Source organism: Nicotiana sylvestris, chromosome 8 (assembly GCF_000393655.2).
Source record: "Nicotiana sylvestris chromosome 8, ASM39365v2, whole genome shotgun sequence".
Classification (NCBI taxonomy): domain Eukaryota; kingdom Viridiplantae; phylum Streptophyta; class Magnoliopsida; order Solanales; family Solanaceae; genus Nicotiana; species Nicotiana sylvestris.
Genome location: NC_091064.1, coordinates 154,646,076 through 154,667,179, shown reverse-complemented (window position 1 = coordinate 154,667,179; position 21,104 = coordinate 154,646,076). Strand labels below are relative to the sequence as shown.

Here is a 21,104-nt window from a genome sequence, read left to right as displayed (position 1 = left end):
CTTGAAACTATCTCTTTTGGGAATAACTTGAGTATCAATCTTTACTTCTACTTCTTCTTCTTCTTCTTCTTCTTCTTCTTCTCATCACTAAACTTGCACTCCAAGTATTGAGTTTTCGACCCACTCAACTTGAAACCTTTGGACTCCGGTGTATGTCTCCAAACTTCCAACCTAGCATTAACACCCCCCTCGCATCTTGTCAATCAATACTATGTCATCAGCAAATAACATACACTATGACACCCTCCCTTATATGTGTCGCGTCAGCACATCCAACGCTAGGGCAAACAAAAACGGGTTAAGGGTTGATCCCTCATGCAACCCCATCTCCACAGAGAAATGTTCCGAGTCTCCTCCCGCAGTCCTTACCCGAGTCTTAGCACTTTCGTACATGTCCTTAATCACCCTAATGTACGCTACCGGGACTCCGCGAACCTCCAAACATCTCCATAGTACCTCCCTCAGAACTTTATCATAGGCCTTCTAAAGGTCAATGAACACCATGTGTAAGTCCTTTTTCCTTTCCCTATACTGCTCCACCAATCGCTTCACAAGGTAAATAACTTCTATAGTTGACCGTTGATAAGTGGGGATTTTGACTACTTATTTGCGCCTTTTTACTTTCGTTTTGGCTCAAAAATATTAAAAGGTATTCCCGAAAACTGATAAAATATGCTTTCTTGCATGAGTATTATACACGAGTATTTCATAATTTTTGTAAATAAAATTCTTTAGTTACCAATACGACAATTTAAATAAAGATAAATACAAACATGGATATTATTTATGTTTGTATATTTTAAATAACTTAAGAATTATAAAGAGGTCAATATCCAACATTTCAAATATTTTTTTTTTAAATTTGAAAAAGCACATTTAAAGTAAAATTTTGGTAAAAGTAATAATATGAATCAAATTTATAATATGAACTCAAAACTTTTAAAACTTCACTGATTGCTGAAATCCACTACAACCAAATAAATATTTTAAAGGCAAGCAATTATTAGAACAACTTCAAAGAAAGTAAAAAAATTCCACCTCATTGATAATACGATTAAGGGTTTTACGAAGACTGAGAGGAGTGATCTTTCCAAATTTGAATCAAATAGTAATTTTATAAGAGATCAAATAGTTATTTCTAATAAATAATCTAAAATAATTTTTTAAAAAAATATTTCAATGTTTATTTATGATCTTTATGGGTAGATTATAATAATTTAGTCAAATAGTTTTCTCTTGGTTAATATTATTAAGTAGTTTTTTAAATAATTATGCTAACACTTAATAAATCACTACTCCAACTCGACTTCTTGATATAGGGCCAAAGTTACAATATTCCTAAACCTGAGGGACCAAATAATTACCGGTCCCTTCCCTCTTCTCATTTTCTTCATACATATATGTAGTGATGAACGACAGAAGACCTATTGCACTTTCTCTCTCCATTTTCGCAGAGAGAAAGGAGATTCCCTTTTAAGTCTTTGATCGATCTCTATCTTCGTTTTCCCGGCGAAATTAGGGTTTGAATATCGCTCATCGATCTCTGTTCCTCGATTTCCAAGGTGAATTTCTTTCTCTTTTATCTTTCTTCTTGCGATCACTGATCGATCGCTCCCTTGCTCGTCCGCACACGCACGTAAAATTTCTGTTTAGTTTTTTCACTTTGTTTTTTTTAATCTTCGTATCGTTTTTATTTATATTTTTTATCGTTTTTTTTGCTTTGATTTTCTGTATCTGATCATCTGGTATCTCTTCTCTATTTCCGGCTCGCAGTTGTTTCAGTGTAAGTTGTATGTTTAGGGTTGGAATTTTGATTCGTTCGCTTCTATTTTTATGCGAATGTTATGCAAAGTGAGAGCGTCTCGACTTTTGGCTATAGGTAGTTACGGAGGTTTCCTCGAGATTTTTTTTGTAGTTGTTGTTATTGCTGATTTGCCTCTAATTTGTGCAGATAGTATGCGAGATCTATTCTGTGTATTTGTTTCAATGAGTGTCTATTCCATGTAGTACAAGGCCTTTTGAGCAAACTTTAAGAAATTTATTTATTTCAAATCTTCTGTATGCTTCAAGTTTTTGCTTTGTACGAATGCGAGTCCAAGTTAGAACGTCTCTTTAGGTCCATTCATAGCTAAGCGCATCATACAGTATAATATTTTGGCTGAGCTTCCAGAAAGTTGTGTATTCCTGATGTTTAGACTTTAGGGACCTACTTGTATGACATCTTCAAGCTTTTGGCTTGCATGGGTACTAGTTGAAGTTGGAGCATTTCTTTAGGTCTCTCATTAGCAATGCACATTAATTTTTTTGGCAAACTTTGAGGACGTTGTGTATTGGTGACGTTTTAGGAAAGAATAGACGGTGGTCGATGCCAGCTATGGTCAAATAATCTACATGTCTGACCTCCTCATGTTGTGGTAGTTTAAATTTCTTTTTAACTCTTTGGATCACATGTAAAAATCTTCATGTCTGTTGACATTTCCAGGAGAGACTGACATCCAATTTGTCGCCTATTTACTTAAGGAACTGTACTTTAGTTTTCTCAATGTTTTCTTAGTCTAAAAAATGTAAGTAATTGATACAGTCCGTCTGATATCTTATTGATCTACCACTTGAAAAACAATATTTTCTTTTTTGGCTTATGGCTATCTCTTGGAGCTCTTTGATGTGGACTTGCTTCTTAATGTGATTGGCGCAACATATAGTGTATTCCTTTTTTTTTTTGGGTGGGGGATAAGGAACAATGTTTGGCAAAACAAAATTAAAATTTCTTTCTCTGTGAAGTAGTTGATTAGAATTAGAGGTAAAATGCAAACTTCTGAACATAACAAAGTGTCTTCATGCAGGGACTAATTCTGTGTTGTATTTTATTGTTTGATCCATTTTTTCCGGAGTAAGTGCTTTTCTCTAATTAGATGCATCTTTTATCGGCTAAGCAAATCAGTGAGAAACGTGTAAGTTCCTTTCTTGAATTAGATGCGTTTGTCATTTATTGCTCAAGTTTCCAGTGAGAAATGTGAGTAACTGCTTTTTCAGAACTAGATGCATTGCTTTTTATCAAGAAAAAAGAAAACCATGAGTTGGAAACCTAAATCAGAAAAAATATCTCCCCAAAAGAGAACCCTATGTTTCCCCTTCTCCAAGCTTTTTTAGCATCTGAATTAGCCTGATTTTCTTTCTTTGGTGAGTGAAATCCAAAGAAATACCCTAAATGCTGTTGTCCAGAGAAAGTGCAGTTAAGTTTGTTTAGGAACTCCACAATAGTATTTGAAGAACTTGGATAGGCTACAAATTTCCCGAAGTAAGCAAATGAATAAGTTGTATTTTTCTTTTTTCTTTTTTGAGTTTTGCATATAAATGGCCGAGTGAATTGCGCTTGGTTGTATGATGATGACCATCATCAGTTATATAAGTGCTGGTAGAAACTCGTCAAAGCATCTACTTCGTAACCTGGACTATGTCTATTAAGACATGAGAGTGCAGTTTCCTTCTTCTTCCTTTCTTAAATAAGACTAAACTTCTTGGAAACAAAGAAACAAGTCCCCCCTCCCCCCCCCATCCCCTCCCCCCCACGCCCGATAGAATGAAGTGATTTTGTTATTAACCTCTTATTTAATTTGATTTTCTCTTATTTGGTTTGGGATGTGTCCAGTCTATCCCTTTGTAACTTATATCTACTCAAACTATTGCAGAGTGGATCTTGCTGTCTTGAATTTTCTCTGATGGTAAGCAACCCCCACTTCTAACCGAGAGGTTGTGAGTTCGAGTCTCCCCAAGAGCAAGGTGGGAAGTTCTTGGAGGGAAGGATGCCGGGGGTCTATTTGGAAACAGTCTCTCTACCCTAGGGTAGGGGTAAGGTCTGCGTACACACTACCCTCCCCAGACCCCACTAAGTGGGATTATACTGGGTTGTTGTTGTTGTTGTTGTTATCTGCTTGAGCTTTTTCTCAATCTTTGGATCTGATCGGTGAATAGTGGATACTTGGTGGAGATGTAGGACTAGTTTAGAGATTTGCTTTCATAACTCTGGCTTGAGCTAGGATAAATAAAGAAAGATCAGTGTTTTTAAAAGCGGAAAGCGCAAAAAAGCGGCAAGGTCCATGTGACTTAAAGAGAAAAGCGTGAAATGAAGCACACTCTTAATACATATAAGTTCAGTACTATAATTATCTGAGAAATTAAACGTGACATAAAATTTCCAAAGCATTTTATTGAACAGATCTTCTGTGAAGTAGAGTGTTGCAGAGATGCCAAGTGAAGTGTACCCATAAATCTATGGGCTCGTGACAGGCTTCAGTGACCAACAAGCATATTTCTACTAAGGTGTTGAAATAGTGAAGAGGGGAGAGAAGCGGAGAAGATGTTTTCCTTTTAATTGCATGTCTTCGATCTAGCTCAATTTTTTATCTGGGCAAAGGAAGGGGGAACCAGAGTTTGACTCTGCTAATAGATTAAAACATTATTGATGTCTTAGTTAATCTGTGGTGCCAAATTCGCATTTCTGTTTGTGTCAGAAGTTCATTTCAGCTATGCTGAGGAGTACTACCCTTTTTAATATTACCTTATTCTTGTGTTTAATTTTAGATACCTTTATGAGTAAAATTACTCTCCCTGAACAGAATAATAGCCTCCTGCAGTCTGAATCCAGCTCATATCCATATGTAAAAAGAAGTCAAAAGTAATTATTAGTTTGCACTATATGTTTGGGATATTAGTTGTCAATGCTCTTATTTTGCACTATATGTTTGGGATATCCGTTGTCAATGCTCTTACTGCGGTTGCTTATCCTTCTTACCTTTTTTTCAACAGTGAGCTCTATATGCACTGCACCAATGAAGACAGGAACATCAACTCTGAATCCTTATGCAGAATCGTATGTGCCTATTTCGAGAAGAGGGGCACCTGATGGAAACAAAGAAGCTAGATTTTCTCCAAAAGAGTTCAAGAGTGGAAGTGAGGCTGTTTGGTTGGCACCTGGTGTCACAGCAGGTCGAAGTCAACAGCAGACTCACCAAACTACTGATCAGTACAAACTGAAGGACTATTCAGCTTATGGCTCACCATCACATAGTCCTGCAGGAGCTATGGGTAAACAAGTTCTGGACGAGGAATCCGACATGGATTTGGCTTATCTTCAGATGACTTTTCCTGGCATGTCAGATGAATCGCTTTCTGAGGTCTATTTAGCAAACAATTGTGATCTTGATGCTGCTGTTGACATGCTGAATCAGCTTGAGGTGAATTTTCTATGTTTGAAATCTGATATAAGTAGATTGTGTTTTTCATGGCATTAAAAGTTTGTTCTTGTTCTGATGGAGTTTCATTACGAAAGCATACCTTCATCGCGTCCACTATGCACTCAGGTCTTCATGCTATTATCATGCCTTGCCAATAAATTATTAACAATATTCTGGATGAAGATTGGACAGCCTTTAAAAAGTGAAACATAATTTGAAAGACTAGGAGAAGCTTTTACTTGCCTCTTCCAAAAAGGACTTGCAAAAGCTGTGTTGTTGGAAATAACTATGTTATTTCATAAATAATGTTCCTTCAACTCTCTTCCTTTATATGCTGTTTTGCCTCATCAAATAAGCCCAATGATCTATCTACGGTTGGAAATTGCTACTAACAGTAATTAAGTTGTCTTTCTCACGAAATTGTTTTGGGGAAAGAGGGCAAATAGTTCTTTGGTACATTAAATCTTCCTAATTTACATTGTCGTTCTTCTGGATTTCTTTGGAACTATGTTTTGGGGAAAGAGGGCAAATAGTTCTTTGGTACATTAAATCTTCCTAATTTACACTTTTGCTCTTCTGGATTCCTTTGGCGGGTTTATTGTCTTAGTCTCTTAGATACTCGTAGGGACTTGGGAGTCTCTACATGTTGCACTCTACAAATTTCTCCCATGGTTCCTGCTTCATCTCTCTCTCTCTCTCTCCCTCTCCCTCCCCCCTTTTTGGCCGCAAAATAGACAAGCATGTGAAATGCATAACATTCGGAAGGCATAAGTAAGCTTGTGGCTTTTAATGTGGGAGTTTCCGTCGTTAGGGAAGTATGTGCTCTTTTAGTCTTTTAAACCGGGGTGGGGTGGGTGGGCACATGCAAAGAGGGAGCATATCTTTTCTATCCTTAGTGCAGCACTGCAGCTGAGGGAAAATAATGATACTTTAGTTACCCGGCCAGCTGTTATTTCTGTTCAGCTATTCTGAAACAGGAACTAATGTATTGTGCAAGGTTAGGCAGTGTGGTAGGAAAGGTGCCATTTCAAAGTTGCGTCCCTTTAATTTCCATCTAGTAGATGTTTCATAGTGCCAATATAGAATTGATTTCAGGTGCTTTAACTTCATGGTTCTGATGGAAATTGTTCTCTTTCTTCTTAAAGCTTTACTCTGGTGATTTTTCTGAAAAGCTTCCAGACACTCTTGACATTGGTGACGTGTCGGACTCTGGGTTCTCGGGCGATAGTTCATCTCAAAAATTGAAGACGGTGGTAGGTGAAACTGTTACAGTTGCTTCGTCATCCGGCTTATCAGACTCAGCTCCAGGCAGTTAAGGTGGTTGTGCTGAAGTTTGTTATGAGCAGTTTTTCTATGTCTTGCTGTAGATATGGAAGTGTGGATTCTAAAGAAAAATGTCTTTTTGGTTGCAAATTTTCATAGATACATCTCTCCCTATCATTGTATAGGTTGCCTTCTTATACTTGTATGTCTCTCAGCGGTGGATTCAAGCTCTTCACTTGATAAACTAGTGATCTGAAATTTTTCCTGACAGTCTAATATCTACAGGAAAAGAATGATTTCCCAGCATGTGGATGTTTGTTTCTTGTGCAAATGAAATTGACATGCAAACATATGTTCAAAATGTTGTTAGCTTTGGCCATCGTCAATATCTGACGAGAAAAAGCTTCCTTCTTTTTCCACTAACTTCTTTCTTTGGAATATGTATTTTGTGATGAGCTGATGGTGCAATTTTGGAATGAGGTCAGAGTGCAGATATTTACCAGGGCTAAACAATTGGCAGGGGTCGTTGGCCGTACTACTTGTCTAATCTAAGTTGTCCTTTACTCGTGTTCGATGACATGTGGTGTTGCCGAGTTTCCGTGTAATTTGGAATACGATTGTAGGATGTAGTTATTTCTCAATTTGTAATTGATTTTTACTAAATGCGTTGATTCGCTAAGATGGGAATTAAGAATAGAAGGGGATATGATGATAAAGATGTCAGTCTAGGAATGGCAAGTGGGGCAGGTGCAGGGCGGGTTCTGGTTTAACCCGCAAAATTTCAACCTGTATTCACACCCGCCCCACTAAGTTTTTCAGTACATTTTTTCTTCAAATTGTCTTATTTTTAGAAACTTTCAATACACCAGTTGGAGCATCTTCATATTGTCTCAAGGCCCAAGGTCCATTCTTGTGATATTTCCGATAATGTGATAATTAGAAAACTAGAAAAATAAATTGTGATTTGTGATATTCACACGGATATGTTATATGAGTAAATTTAAGATAAGAACCAATTCATGCTCAAATTGTTAAATCAAAATTTACTTTACAGATAATGAAAATAATTAGTTGTACCATAAGATTAATATAGAACATTGATAAAGAAAAGAATCAAATGAAACTCCCAAAGAGTAAGAAAAAGGAATTTAATGCCAATAACTAAAAAATGCAAAACAGATTAACATAGTTGGGTTTTTCAATAACAGTAATCCTATATATGTAGACCTTCTTCATAACATAAAAAGCTTTAGAGATGCATTTTAATGGTTGACGAAGAGCACTCTCAAGTCTCACGGTATGGAGAATAGAGGAAAATATTATTATTTTTTTAATTTTGAGAGGGTCAAATATTTTAAAAAAGTCAAAGTAGTTTATACATAGGAGTAGTGAAGTTCCTCTAATGTTTAATGTCATTTTCGAACATTTCGAGCTTTATACAATAATCAAAGGTATTTAGATTGAAGCAGGAAAAATAAATAAAAATATTTGGAAATTAAAGTCAACACAGTATAATGATACACGTGAATATTTTTAAAAAATGGTATAAGCAACAGATTGAAAAGCTTGAAGACGAGATTGATGCGAGTAACTAAATTTACAGTAGGAAAATATTGACCCGCCCCCGCCCCGCAATCCGCAAAAATTTCTTTTAAGAAAAATCAACCCGCCTCGCCCTGCACCGCACCCGCACATGCCCAAACCTGCACCGTCCCGCATAGGCTCAAACCCGCACCGCCCCATTGCCATCCCTAGATGTCACATTTTGGGAAATGCACCATGTCTTATCCCTTATTAATATGGATTTAAGTTGCATACATTGACACCATAAAAATTCACCTTGGCGCAATTTAACTTGTAGTAGGTTACGTACAACAACAACAACAACATCCCAGTATAATCCCACAAGTGGGGTCTGGGGAGGGTAATATGTACGCAGACCTTACCCCTACCCCGAGGGGCAGAGAGGCTGTCTCCAAGAGACTCTCGACTCAAGAGAGCAACAAGAGACAGTATATTAGTACTATCAATAGACTCATAGTAAATAACATAAAATACATAACAAAATAACAAGAATATAAGAAATATAGGAAATACGAAAAGGATGTAAGGTATACTAATATCCAACAGATATAGCCCTGCATCAGTAGTTGATCAGTAACATCCTAAGTCTAACTCCTAAATGGCTAGTCTACCTCTAGTGCGCTGTAGTAATATTCACAAACTTCTCCCTAACCTACAACCTTAATGCTCGACCTCCACAATTCCCTGTCAAAGGCCATGTCCTCAGAAATCCTAAGTCATGCCATGTCCTGCCTGATCACCTCCCCCCAATACTTCTTAGGTCTCCCTCTACCTCTCCTCGTACAATTTATTTTACGTAGTAGGTTACGTACAATTTATTTTAAGTTTTAGGTATAATTCCTCTAAATTATCCGCGTTTGTAATTTTTGTACTTAAACTATTTGTTGTTGCTATTTCCCTTTTGAATTATATTATTTCCTATTTAAAGTCCCTCGAAAAGTCTATTTAAAACCCCAAATTTTTTAATTGGCGTTGAAATTGGTTTCACCTTTTTTGTAGTGTGTGAGAACTAAAAATTAGGCTATGACGAGCACCTATATGAGATTTTTGGATTAATTTTTTTAATTAACTGTTCTTTTTTTTGTTGTTGAGAAAATAGAAACATTAAATTAATACTAAACTAGTTCCACCATATTACAATTCATAGTGATGTTACTTAGGACATTCAGATTACCTAGACTTGCTAGCGTATTAACAAAAAGAACCCCACCAAGTTTATCTTTTTCCAATGCATAGTTAACAAAAATGGAAGGCCTTGCAAAGCGGGTAATCTTATTCAACTTGGATTGATGGGAAGCTTCCTTTGCTAATATGTGTGCAACTGCATTTCCTTGACGGAAGGTGTGTCTAATAGCCAGGTATTTTAGTTGTAACATTAACAACCTGCAGTCATAAATAAGATCGTTAAATACTCCATTACCTTCTTTTATTAATTTAATCGCCTCCGTTGAGTCTGCTTCAATCTCTAGTGGTTGTAGTTGCATTTCCAAAGCAATTTGGAGGCCTTGTTTCAGTGCTAGAAATTCTGCCTAAAGTGGAGATGCCGCATATGTGCAGTTTGTAAAGCCCACAATCTAGTTTCCATTGGTGTTTCGGGTGAGGCCACCTAAACCAGATTGAAGGTTTTCCTCCTTGAAGGAACCATCCACATTTAATTTGTAACAACCATTTGGTGGCTTATGCCATTTGATATAAATAGTACAATTCTTGGTGATACTATTATCAGAGGCAGATAGAAATTTATATTCCAAAGCATAATGAATAATATTTTTTGTAGCCAATGATAAAGCCATATTATTGTGATTGTTCTTGTTCTTATTAATCCATAGACTCCATAGTATAAACGGGAAGAACTCTGACCAGTTAACATGAAAACTAGGTGTGTGTAAATTTAGATCTCCTACCCAACATAGCCAGTGAGTAGTAGAAGGAATGTTTATATTGGACACTCCTAACTTAAACCAGAAAGATTTGGCAATAGAACAATAGAAGAAAATATGAGTTATAGTTTTTGTAGAAGCTTTGCACACATGGCATATTGCGTCAACATTAATACCTATGTGATGAAGATAAGATCTACAAGTAAGCCTTTCATGAAAACACCGCCATAAGAAAAAATTAATTTTATTGGGGCATTTTACATTCCAAATCCAAGTGAAGTCTTTGTTCGAAGAGGAGGGGTCATCAATAATTTTATAACAGGATTTCGTACTAAAGAGACCACTATTGTTGCCAGACCAAGTAGAGATATCATTGGTTTTATTTTTCAAGGGTAGTGAAATGATACACAAATTATCGAAAATATTTTTAGGCAGATTGAAGGATATTTTATATAGGTCCCATTTATTATTCTTACAAAAATCTTTTATTTTGAGAGATATATCACTTTTGGTCAAGCGACCTTTAATAAACTTTTAAGGCAAGGAATATTTGGGATCCATCTGGATATCCAAATATCCAAATTAGAATTGGCTTTTTGTAGCCAAAGAATTCCAAGATTGCAGTAATTCCAACCTTTCAGAACAATACTCCAAATAAAGGACGTATTTATTTTAGTTTTCCTAAATGCATGGTTATTAACAAGAATCTTGACCCACAGTGCATGCGGGTAGTGTAAGAGTCGCCAAGTTAAACCAGTTAGAAGGGCCAAATTTTTTGATTTGGAAGACCTTATGCCCCCCCCCCCAACTTCTTTATCTTTTAGAAGCACATTCCAACTAAGTAGATATAGTCTCTTTTTAGTGTCAGAAGATCCCCAAATGAAATTTCTTTGCACCTTATCAATTTGTTTCAAGATTTTTGAAGGTAAAAAAGCGTATTGCATCACATGGTTTGGAATTGAGTTGAGTGTTGAAGTTGCGAGGGTTGTCCTTCCTTTCATGCATTTAGTTTTCTAATTTGATAGTCTAGAATGCATATTATCAATAATGAATTGATAGTCTAAGGGCTTTGGCTTCCTGTTCAAAATAGGAAAACCTACGCACTTCCCGAAAGTAGAGATGATTTTGATGCCGAAAAGGTTTGCAATCAAGTCAGCATCATTTGTAAGGCAATTTTTAGAGAAGAGAATTTTTGATTTAGTGTAATTGACCTGTTGCCCAGTCAGAGCACAAAAAAGTTTGAGAGCATTCAAGATAGTATGACATGATTTTCTATTAGCTTTGACCATTAATGTGAGGTCATCTGCGAAAAATAGATGTGATAAATTTGGCCCCATATTATGCAGGCTAATGGGATCCCATTTATTCACGTCGACGTGATGGTTTATTAATCGAGAAAACATCTCCATACAAAGAATAAAAATGTATGGGGACATTGGATCTCCTGTCTGATCCCTCTATTTGGGCAAAAAAATTTAGTTCTCGAGCCATTGACGAGCACAACAACTTTATTAGTACAGACACAACTCATAATGAGCTTTGAGATCATTGGGGGGAACCTAAAGTATCTCAACATTCTAAAGATGAACAACAATTCCAATCGATCAAAAGCTTTTTCAAAATCAATTTTCAAGATCATATTAGCTTTTGACCCTTTCATTCTGTTGAATCTTAGTAGCAGCTCTTGAATGATGATAGCATTATCGTTAGCTCTTCTATGCTTTAGAAAGCTTGTTTGATAAGGGCTAATAATCTTATCTAGAAAAGGCTTGATTCTATTATCTATAATTTTAGTAATAATTTTATACACTGTGTAACATAATCCTATTGGCCTAAAGTTCTTTAAATTATTAGCATTAGGAACTTTAGGAATAAGACAAAGGTAAGTGTGATTCATATCTTCGGGGATAGACTGGTTGGAGAATACTTGTTGGCAAAATTGAATCACAGAATTATGCACTATATGTCAATATTTTTGAAAGAAAAAAGAGTGCAATCCATCAGGCCCAGGGGCTTTGAATGACTTGAATGAAAAAACAACACTAGTTATCTCGCTTACTAAAAGTGGTTTGTCAAGAGAGGATAAGTCTAAACTAGAGAAGCAACAAGGGTCACTCATAATACTCTTCCTATTGGAGCAATCACGGGAGGTGGTAAAGACAAAGTTATAATAATTAAGAGCATGGTTCATTATAGAGGAGTGATTATCTATCCATTGCCCAGAGTCATCCTTAAAGTATATAATCTTGTTTCTCCTTCGTCTATTAGAGGTCATTATATGAAAAAAGTTGGTGTTAGCATCTCCCTCGTTAATCCATAATACTTTTGATCTAATCTTCCAATAGTCCTCCTCTAATCTTAGAATACTATTGAACTCATATTTAAGGGATTTTTCTAAACCTTGTAAAAAGGAACTAGTAGTATGACGGGGAGAAGATTGAATACCTTGTAATCTAGCTAAAATCCTCCTCCTTTTTTGAAAAATATCCCCAAATGTATTGTTCTTCCAAATATTTACACATCTTTCAAAAGTCGTGGAAGCATTGCTTAAATCCTTATCCTTCCAGCATTGATAGACTGGGTTTATGAAATCTGGATGTTTACACCCAATGCTTTCCAGCCTAAAGGGCTTATTAAAGGCACATTAGATTTAGGGATAAGTTGTACTAAAAGTGGGTTATGATCAAAATGAGCTTTTGGTAGATGAACTATTAAAAAATTAGGGAACAAATTCAGCCAATCGTGGTTACCGAAAATCTTATCCAACCTTTCCATAATTAAGCCTTTTCTTACGTTCCTATTATTTGACCATGTATATTTATAACCCTTGAAGTCTAAATCGAAAAGATTACATCTATTAATTTTGGACCATAAAAAATTAGAACGTCTCCTATTAATAGGATTACCCCCAAAATTTTCTTCTACTGTCATGACATCATTAAAATCTCCTCCTAGTAACCAAGGACCCTTATAACTATCATATATGCTATTGATATTATCCTAAAGAATATTTTTCTTATTTCTGGTAGTACTAGTATAAATAGAGGAAAATAACCAAGTTTTTCATAAGGGGAGTACCTTCACAATAACATGAATTTCTTTTTCCCTTCGTATAAAGTTGTGTACTGTAACTACTGTATGGTCCCAGAGAATAATTATCCCACCAGCTTGGCCAACTTCAGGGACCTCAATCAGTTCATTGAACTCAAAGTCATTGATGAGAGGGAGATGATTTTCCATCTTAGTCTCAAGTAAAGCAACCATGCAGGGTTTATGTGTGACAAACATCTCCCTAAAATTCCTACGGAACTCGTCATTGTTACCACACCAAATATTTCAAATAATGATATTAGTGGCTCGATTCATGTTGACATTTGGGTTCTGATAAGTTCAAGTCTTTATTGCCATCGTATGCAGGGATGGATTTCTCCTGAGAGGGGGTACTAGAATCATTGCACATCTTCCTACTATTGAATCGTGAAAGGGTGTGCACTTGCGTAATGCAATAGGACATTTGAGAATATGCCTCTTCTCTTGCTTCTCCATGAAGAGAAAGACCTTTACTATTTAGGTTTGAGAATTCGACCACCTGCTCCATAGCTAGGTTGAGCAGATTCTCTAATTCTCCTTTCACCTGTTCTTTTGGTTCGAGAGCCATAGGAGGAGTACTTGATTTTTGTTCATCAGTGCAATATAGTGAGGACCATGTGCATGTACTTGAGCATGATTGCTTCGTGCACCCCATGACATAAAAATGTGGTTGAGATTGATGATCTCCTATGGAGGAGGATAGGAAGGTCCATCCCCACTTTTTGGGGCTAGAGAGGAACAATGTAATATGGTAAATCCCGATGGGCATGGATTATCTGCTTCAGATTGTTGTTATTTTTTATTTGTTTGTCTTTTTTATTCAATTTTCCTCGTTAAAACTCTGCACCTTTTGCTAATGCTAGTTAATACAATTGAAAAATCCATATCCTAGAATAACAATAAAACACCAAACTAAACTAATCAATAACAATAAATCTAGTTATATATCAGGATATAATCATATTATACTAAAAGTAGGAATCTCTTACCTTCAAAAGTTAATTTACCATTTTGTCCCTGATGCAAAATAATAAACATTTAATTAAATAATTCATATTTTGTTTATTTAATTTTACCCTCTATTTAATTGTATGATACTTGCGTGGGATCATTTCGAGTGAGTTGAAAATTAAATTTGCTATTTAATTAGGGTCCTATTAAATGGTTTATTATGACTAGTATGAACGTGGGACTTAAAGAAATTTATCACCTACCAAAGCATTTTCACCACCATTAACTTAAGCGACAAAAGTGATGTTCGGAAAACTTTTGGATTTCTCTGTCATCCTTTCTCCATCTGCACCAATAGCCATCCGTTACCACAATAAATTGCTAATCATTTATCGTATCTGTTGAAAAATATTATCAGCCTACTGATGAGCTTACATAAATAGAGTGATAAATTAGTAATACACATACCATCATCATTAGAAGAAACAATAGAGAAAATTAAGCTGCAGATTTATCAGGCAAGTTAATTTTTTTGTTAGTTCATATGAGTATTCATGAAACTGTATATTCTTGTTTATGCAAATTCTTATAAGCAAGCAACACTCTCCACTGTTATTATTTATCTTGCACTGCGATAAATAATTAAGATCTTCTACTGAGATTAGAAGGAGAAGAAACGGTAATAGAGAAGCTGCAAAAACGTTGCATCACCGCTCAAGACGATATTTTTTTGGTTTTTCACCCCGTGTCTGTCGCGCCCCCTTTTTCTCGCGAAATCGGGCTTGTGACATTTAGGAGGACAACTCGTTCCCTTTTTGGAAATTGGGTTTTTGGAACTTGAAGAGTCGCCACCTAATGATTAAGTGCATTAGGACACTAAGAAAGGTTTGAGTTTGAAGAACCAGAGTTTGGGTAAGGCTAAAAATTATCTCGAGGGGAAGGTGTTAGGAACCCCTCAAGATCCACTAGTGTGGTTCCCAGCCATGTTACAATTGTGACTTCACATAATCAAACAAGCAATTAAGGGCTCAAATAGAGGGGCTTGCATGACAAATAAATTGAAAACTTTTTAGGTACAACAAAGAGGGCAGAAATTTATGAAAGATTTAAGCAATTCTAAAAAAGCAGATAAGGACAGGTAAAGGGGAGGTGGTCCTAGGTTTATGATTAATATGGATCACATCAATGAAATACCCGGCAATCGCTCCTCAGGAGAGGGGTTGCATGTGGTATTAGCGCACCGGTCATCATATCCATATCTACTCTTTCCACCCCGTTAAGGTAGTAAAGCGCGGAATGGTGTCGTTACTTATTGCATGATAGTACCCGCCCTAATCCTATCAGTCTCGGAGGCATTTGGGACTACTAGTCCTAAATGGAAGGGAAATTTGGCTTTTCAGAGTTTTAAAAGGATAAAATTGTAGGGCGACAATCAAAACATATAAGGCAGGTATGGGAGAACACGTAACAGTTAACGGGCTCAAACAGGCCTCCTCATTTAAAGAGACAAATTGGCTAGCATGACTTACAAGTACTGGTTATGGTCTGAATTAAATTAAAGCGTGGGATAGGCTGATTCATCACATATTTCTCAGATGAGGAGTTCGAATTAGCCTTTCCTGGTTGTAATTTATCAAAGACTGATGCAGTTAATTAATTACCTAATGGTTTGCCTAAGTGAGACCTATAAGCATGATATCTAACAGTGCTTGCTCTGATTTTAAAGAAAATTTACTGATTATAGAAAAAACAAAAGTTCCGCAGATTTTAGACAACATTGCAACTGATTTTAAACTTGCAGATGACATACACGAATCAGATTCAAAGGTTACTCTTATAGGCATGATTTCTAGGTGTTGTTGGTTTTAAACGATTATGAAAGTGCAGGTGTCCTATAGACATGGTATCTAGAATGCAATTGATTATTATTTAACCTATGACTGTTTGTCTAATGATAGATGTAAAATGCAGAATCCTATAAACAGGTTATCTATATGATACGCGGAAGTGAAGAAAACCTATAGACATGATCTCTATATATGCAGAAGTGCGGAAAACCTATAGGCATAATTTATATATGAAATGCATAAGTGCAGAATCCTATACTCAGGATTTCTATATGAAATATGGAAGTGCAGAATCCTATAGTCAGGATCTCTATATGAAATACAGAAGTAAAGCAGGCTGTGATTGCAGGAATAAATACCTAAGATCGTGATGTCTACCCGTATTCATACATAAGTGACCCTCCCCTTTTTACTAGAACCCCATAAGTTATTACAACATAGTACAGACCAGAATGAATTAAGAAAAGGTGAAATTACATCAGAAATTAAGCAACAACCAAGGAGCCTAATTCAGACTCAAAGTCCAACAATATGAGGTGAACCAACTTCCAGGAACAGATTTCCAAAGCCTTCTCTTATTTGGGTTGTGTCAAAGTTCCCTAAGAGCCTCGAGTGGACTCCAGGCAATGCTTACAACCCAAATATATTGCAGAATTAAGAGCATAGTACAGTGTGAAAATGCCAGCCCTCAGATGTCCAAGTTCAGAGGGAACTCAAGGTCCCAAAGCAAGGCTCATAAGAGGGGCAGAACTTAGAATCTAAGAGTAAGTGTAAGTGCACAAGGGGAAAATCAGGGAGATCCATGGTAGGCTGGTGGTCATGCCCAGCAATCAGGAGTGCTGGCACACCCCTCACTAGCCTATTAGCCACATTTTGAGAGTTGGGATCCCTTGAGGATTAGGTTCAGACCTAAGCAGCAATTTAGATGTTGTCAGGCCATGCACCTTAACTCAAATACATAGAAGGGAGTGAGGTATAAGGAGTTCATAACAAACAGTAGATGCAAAGAGAGAGTAACATTCTCAATACAGAACATGTACAACAAATAGACAGGAATGTAGCAGCTGTAAAATAAACACATAGGGATGGTGCTGAAATCGAAATTAAGGCATACCAGTTTCAGGAAAACAAATAAGTGAAAGCTGAAGTCTTGTAAACCAAATTGCAAGCAAACAGTACAAAAGATCTCAAAAGAGAATAGAGTATTAGAAGAGTATTGTAACTAAAAGGTGTGTGTGCAAAGTGTTGAATTCGAAGTATTGAACTGAAGGTTCCCGGTTGTCTAAGTGTAGAAGGGTCGTGCCCCTTTTATAGTGCAGAAAATAAGTAAGAAAAGGTAAGGGAATAGTTTGCAATCAATCACACAGAATCTCCCTTCAGTTAAGGGATTCTGATTTCAAATGGGCAGAAGACAATTAAGGAAAGAATTGGATTAAAATCTTTTCCAAAGTAGTACAAGAAGGCCAAATACATAGAAACTATTTAAGGAAAGAGTTTGATATCAACACGGTTTGTGCAAATAAGGAAAGACAATCAATCAACAGCCAGTAAAATCAGAAATTGAGTTTTGGTATGAATACAGAAAAGGTGAAGAAAGGTTTAATTAAAGAAAATCAGTTACAATCAATCGAACCTTATTAAAAAAGGAATTCTGAATCAATTACAAATTGGCAAACCTTTTTTGAAGGAAGAATTCTTCATATATAAAGCATACAGATATGTCAAACAGGAAAGAACTGTCATGCTAATTAGAAAGATCTAGTGTAGAAAAGTTCAAAGTCATAAACAAAGAAATTCAAGTTCAGTACATAGACTCGAAACGAGTCCGAGAAAGCCCAGAGTTCATAGTAGAACCCTAGTCCGAACACCAGATCAGAATTCGCCCAAAAACCCTAAATCCTAGGGTTTCCAACTCGAGTAAGATACAAAGAGGAGGAGGCAAGTAATTGACACATGCTCAGGAATCTCTTTCAGAGACTTATGAGAAAAACAAGCAGATACAATAACAAGTTCGAGGCAAACATAGTGAAGAAACTGATTTGAAGCATAAAGACATATTTTAAGAAAAACTCGGAACTTAAACATGTTCAGAGGAGAAAACAGGTAACATAGCACTTAAGAGAACAGTAGATGAAACATGTTTAGAAAGAACTCGAACAAAGTCTAGAAGAAGGCAAATAAGAACTAAGAGCTTAGTAGAAAATATAGTAAAAGGACATAGGGCTAAACAAACACATAAGATAAACGTGTGAAAGCATGACATAGAAACCAATAGAAGAAAGAACGGAGCATAGTAGAAGAAAGCAAACATAAGAACACAGGGGAGGATCATGCGAGGCATAAAAGGAAAACATAAGAACATAACATAGGCAGATACACACAAAGAAAAGAATAAGAAGAGTGAGAAAACATTTTGAAACTTTTTCAGAAACCCTAAATCGAAGAGAAACAAATTTTGAAAGAGAAGATTGGGGAAAACGTTTTAAAACTACAGTAGAACACAGATATAACATGGATCTAAGAAAACATACAGAGAAAAACCTCGAATAGCTAGGGCTTCAGAGAAACCCTAGAAATGAGAAAGACTTGAAAGAAGGTCCGATCTTGAGTCGGATGAGGTTAGAAAAGGCTTCTATTACTTGAATATGCCGAAGCATGGCCGGAGAGGCCATAGATCTATATACCTGAGTAGGATCTAAAGAGAACCATCAGAGTCGGGCTTCAAATCATCGAATAGCTTAGGTTTGATGGTGAGAGAGGGTGAGTACATGCCATCCATGGCGTGAGAAGCCATGGATTCCGGTGAAGTAACGGTTGAAAAGGGTGGAAGTCGACTAGGGTTCCGAAGAACCGAAGGGATTCAAAGGCGGCTAGTTAGGTGAAAGTGATTAGGGTTAGGGGTGTTTGGGAAATTAAAAAGGAAAGGGGGAATTAGCCGTTGATCAAAATGATCAACAGCCTGGATCAAAAGGGAATCCGGGCGGGTTTTTTAATTGGGTCATGTGTCGGGTAAAAGATGAAATTGGGCCGGTCCAGCTGGGGGTAGGATTGGGTTAATTTGAGGGCTAAAATTGAAATGTAAATAAGCTGTAATTGAAATGAAATGAGGCTAAATATTAAATAGCCAATTTTTCCCTTTTATTTTATAAAAAAATGGTAAAAATGATTTCAAAAGCAAATTAAAAGTACTGACCCAATTAATAATGTATAAATACTAATTTAAAATACTGGAACAAATTTTACAATTAAAAATGCTATTAATCTTAAAATAGGCTATAATTGCAATTATATGCAATTTAGTCTTTTAAATGCCAAATAAATTTGTAAAAAATGTACAAAAATTATCTTAACTATATTTTGGTATAAATATGGGAATAAAATAAATCATTCATCAAATTGATGATTTTGGGAATAAATATGGATTTTGTACTTCTCTAATAGACAATAAATTGATTTTAAAAATCTTAAAAAATTAGGAAAAAATACCAGAACTCTTGGGCATAATTATTTATGCATGTACATGCTATTCTGAAAGTATTTTGTATATTAAAATACATAGGAAAAAATTGGGTATCAACAGCTGCCCCTCTTTACCCAGAAAGGATGAAAGAGTTACCAGGTAAAGATATGATGGCCAATTTTGACCGAGTGAAATGCTTTGAAGAATTTTGACCGAGCTCTGGTTTTTGAGTTGCCTACATATCCCTGGTCTTACATGAATCAGGCCATATGTAGTTCAGGATCCATTGGCGGACTATACCGATGAAGATTTCAAAGAGCGGATGCGATGTTCGGGTTGAGAAGGATGGTCAGAGTCTGATAGGCTGCGGGAACTGGAGCGAGATCGCCCCTGCTGAGATGACCATTGCTAGGCGGTTTACCTGCAAGTGAGCATATATTGTGCATAAATTTAAACGTGATGCAAGTTCCCCTTGGACCATGAAGGCTGTCCTCGGACGATTAGGATGACGTCCTCGGACTATGACGTCTTGGGCCATGAAGCGTATGATAAAGGATTCACAGGCCATGAAATGATGTTCTTGGGCTATAAGAATGATGCCTTTGAATAATGATATGCAAGAGATAAAATGAGGTCCTCAGGCCATGTCATGGCATTCTCGGGCTATGCAAATGGTGCCTCCGAACGATGACGTCTTTGGACAATTTGGCAATCTTTCAACCTATGAAATGTAGATGGTGGCGATATTTCAGCCGATGCAAGACGTAAATAGAAGGTGGCGATATTTCAGCCGACGCAAGAGCGATAAAGTGGCGGTATTTCAGCCATGCAGGGTGGAGACAATGCTTAGTCTCGGAAGGCAGAACAATAGCCTTATGCAATATAGAGAAATGCAGGATGGAGACAGTACTTAGTCTCGGAAGGCAGAAAAGGTAGCCTTATGCAATGCAGGAAATGCAGATGGAGGTAGAGCTTAACCTCGGAAGGCAGAAAGGTAGCCTTATGCAGATGGAGACAATGCTTAGTCTCGGAAGGCAGAAAGGTAGCCTTATGCAGATGGAGACAACGCTTAGTCTCGGAAGGAAGAAAGGTAGCCTTATGCAATGCAGAGAAATGTAGATGGAGGTAGAGCTTAACCTCGGAAGGCAGAAAGGTAGCCTTATGCAATGTAGGGAAATGCAGATGGAGACAATGCTTAGTCTCGGAAGGCAGAAAGGTAGCCTTATGCAAGGAGTAAAGGTCAAAATGGTGATAGAATTTTCTTAGCTGATAGCAGATCGAGATATTGCGACTGTTGGGTACTGTGTCTGCTGGGAGCGCTGTGTGCGGATAGCAACTATAAGTAAGTGCAACGGTTATATTTCTGAGCAACGTGAGTCTCGTGAATGTATCGTATATTTGATGATTTTGCAACTCAAGTGCCTGCATTCAAAGAAAAATCGTGAGTTTTGTAAAAGGGGGAGGTTAGTTTGTATTCCGCCGGCTCTGCTCCGATGATATTGGGCATATCATTGGGGTAGCGTTGCTAAACGAAGCAACTTTGGTAACATACATGCATGATTTAGTAAAGAAATGTGACAATAAATACATATTTAAGAATAGTTTTCTTTAGATGAACTGACGACGACGACGTGGTCCAAGATACTGCAACTTCTCTCACTCCGGAATTTTGAGGGTCCTCCTCAAAATTCTACCCCAGTTTACCAGGCTGCTACTTCCGACGGTTGCTTGCGTCGAATGGCTGAAATCACTTCAAAATTTTGAGGGTCCTCCTCAAAATTCTGCCCTAGTTTCC

General features: G+C 36.8%; 1 protein-coding gene across 4 annotated transcripts; it reads left to right on the top strand.

The window, feature by feature from the left end:
* Nucleotides 1-1,407: 1,407 nt before the first annotated feature.
* LOC104248754 (polyadenylate-binding protein-interacting protein 6-like) lies at nt 1,408-6,847 on the top strand. 4 transcript variants are annotated; one of them, XM_009805067.2, is made up of 4 exons: nt 1,427-1,562; nt 3,690-3,722; nt 4,807-5,234; nt 6,380-6,847. In XM_009805067.2, the coding sequence occupies exons 3-4, from the start codon at nt 4,830-4,832 to the stop codon at nt 6,548-6,550; spliced, it is 576 nt and encodes a 191-aa protein (XP_009803369.1). In that variant the 5' UTR covers nt 1,427-1,562; nt 3,690-3,722; nt 4,807-4,829; the 3' UTR covers nt 6,551-6,847. The 4 variants fall into 4 exon arrangements, with proteins under 4 accessions (XP_009803368.1, XP_009803369.1, XP_070009088.1 ...); XM_070152987.1 differs by lacking the exon at nt 3,690-3,722 and adding an exon at nt 2,844-2,890; XM_070152986.1 differs by lacking the exon at nt 3,690-3,722 and adding an exon at nt 2,844-2,951.
* Nucleotides 6,848-21,104: the final 14,257 nt, after the last annotated feature.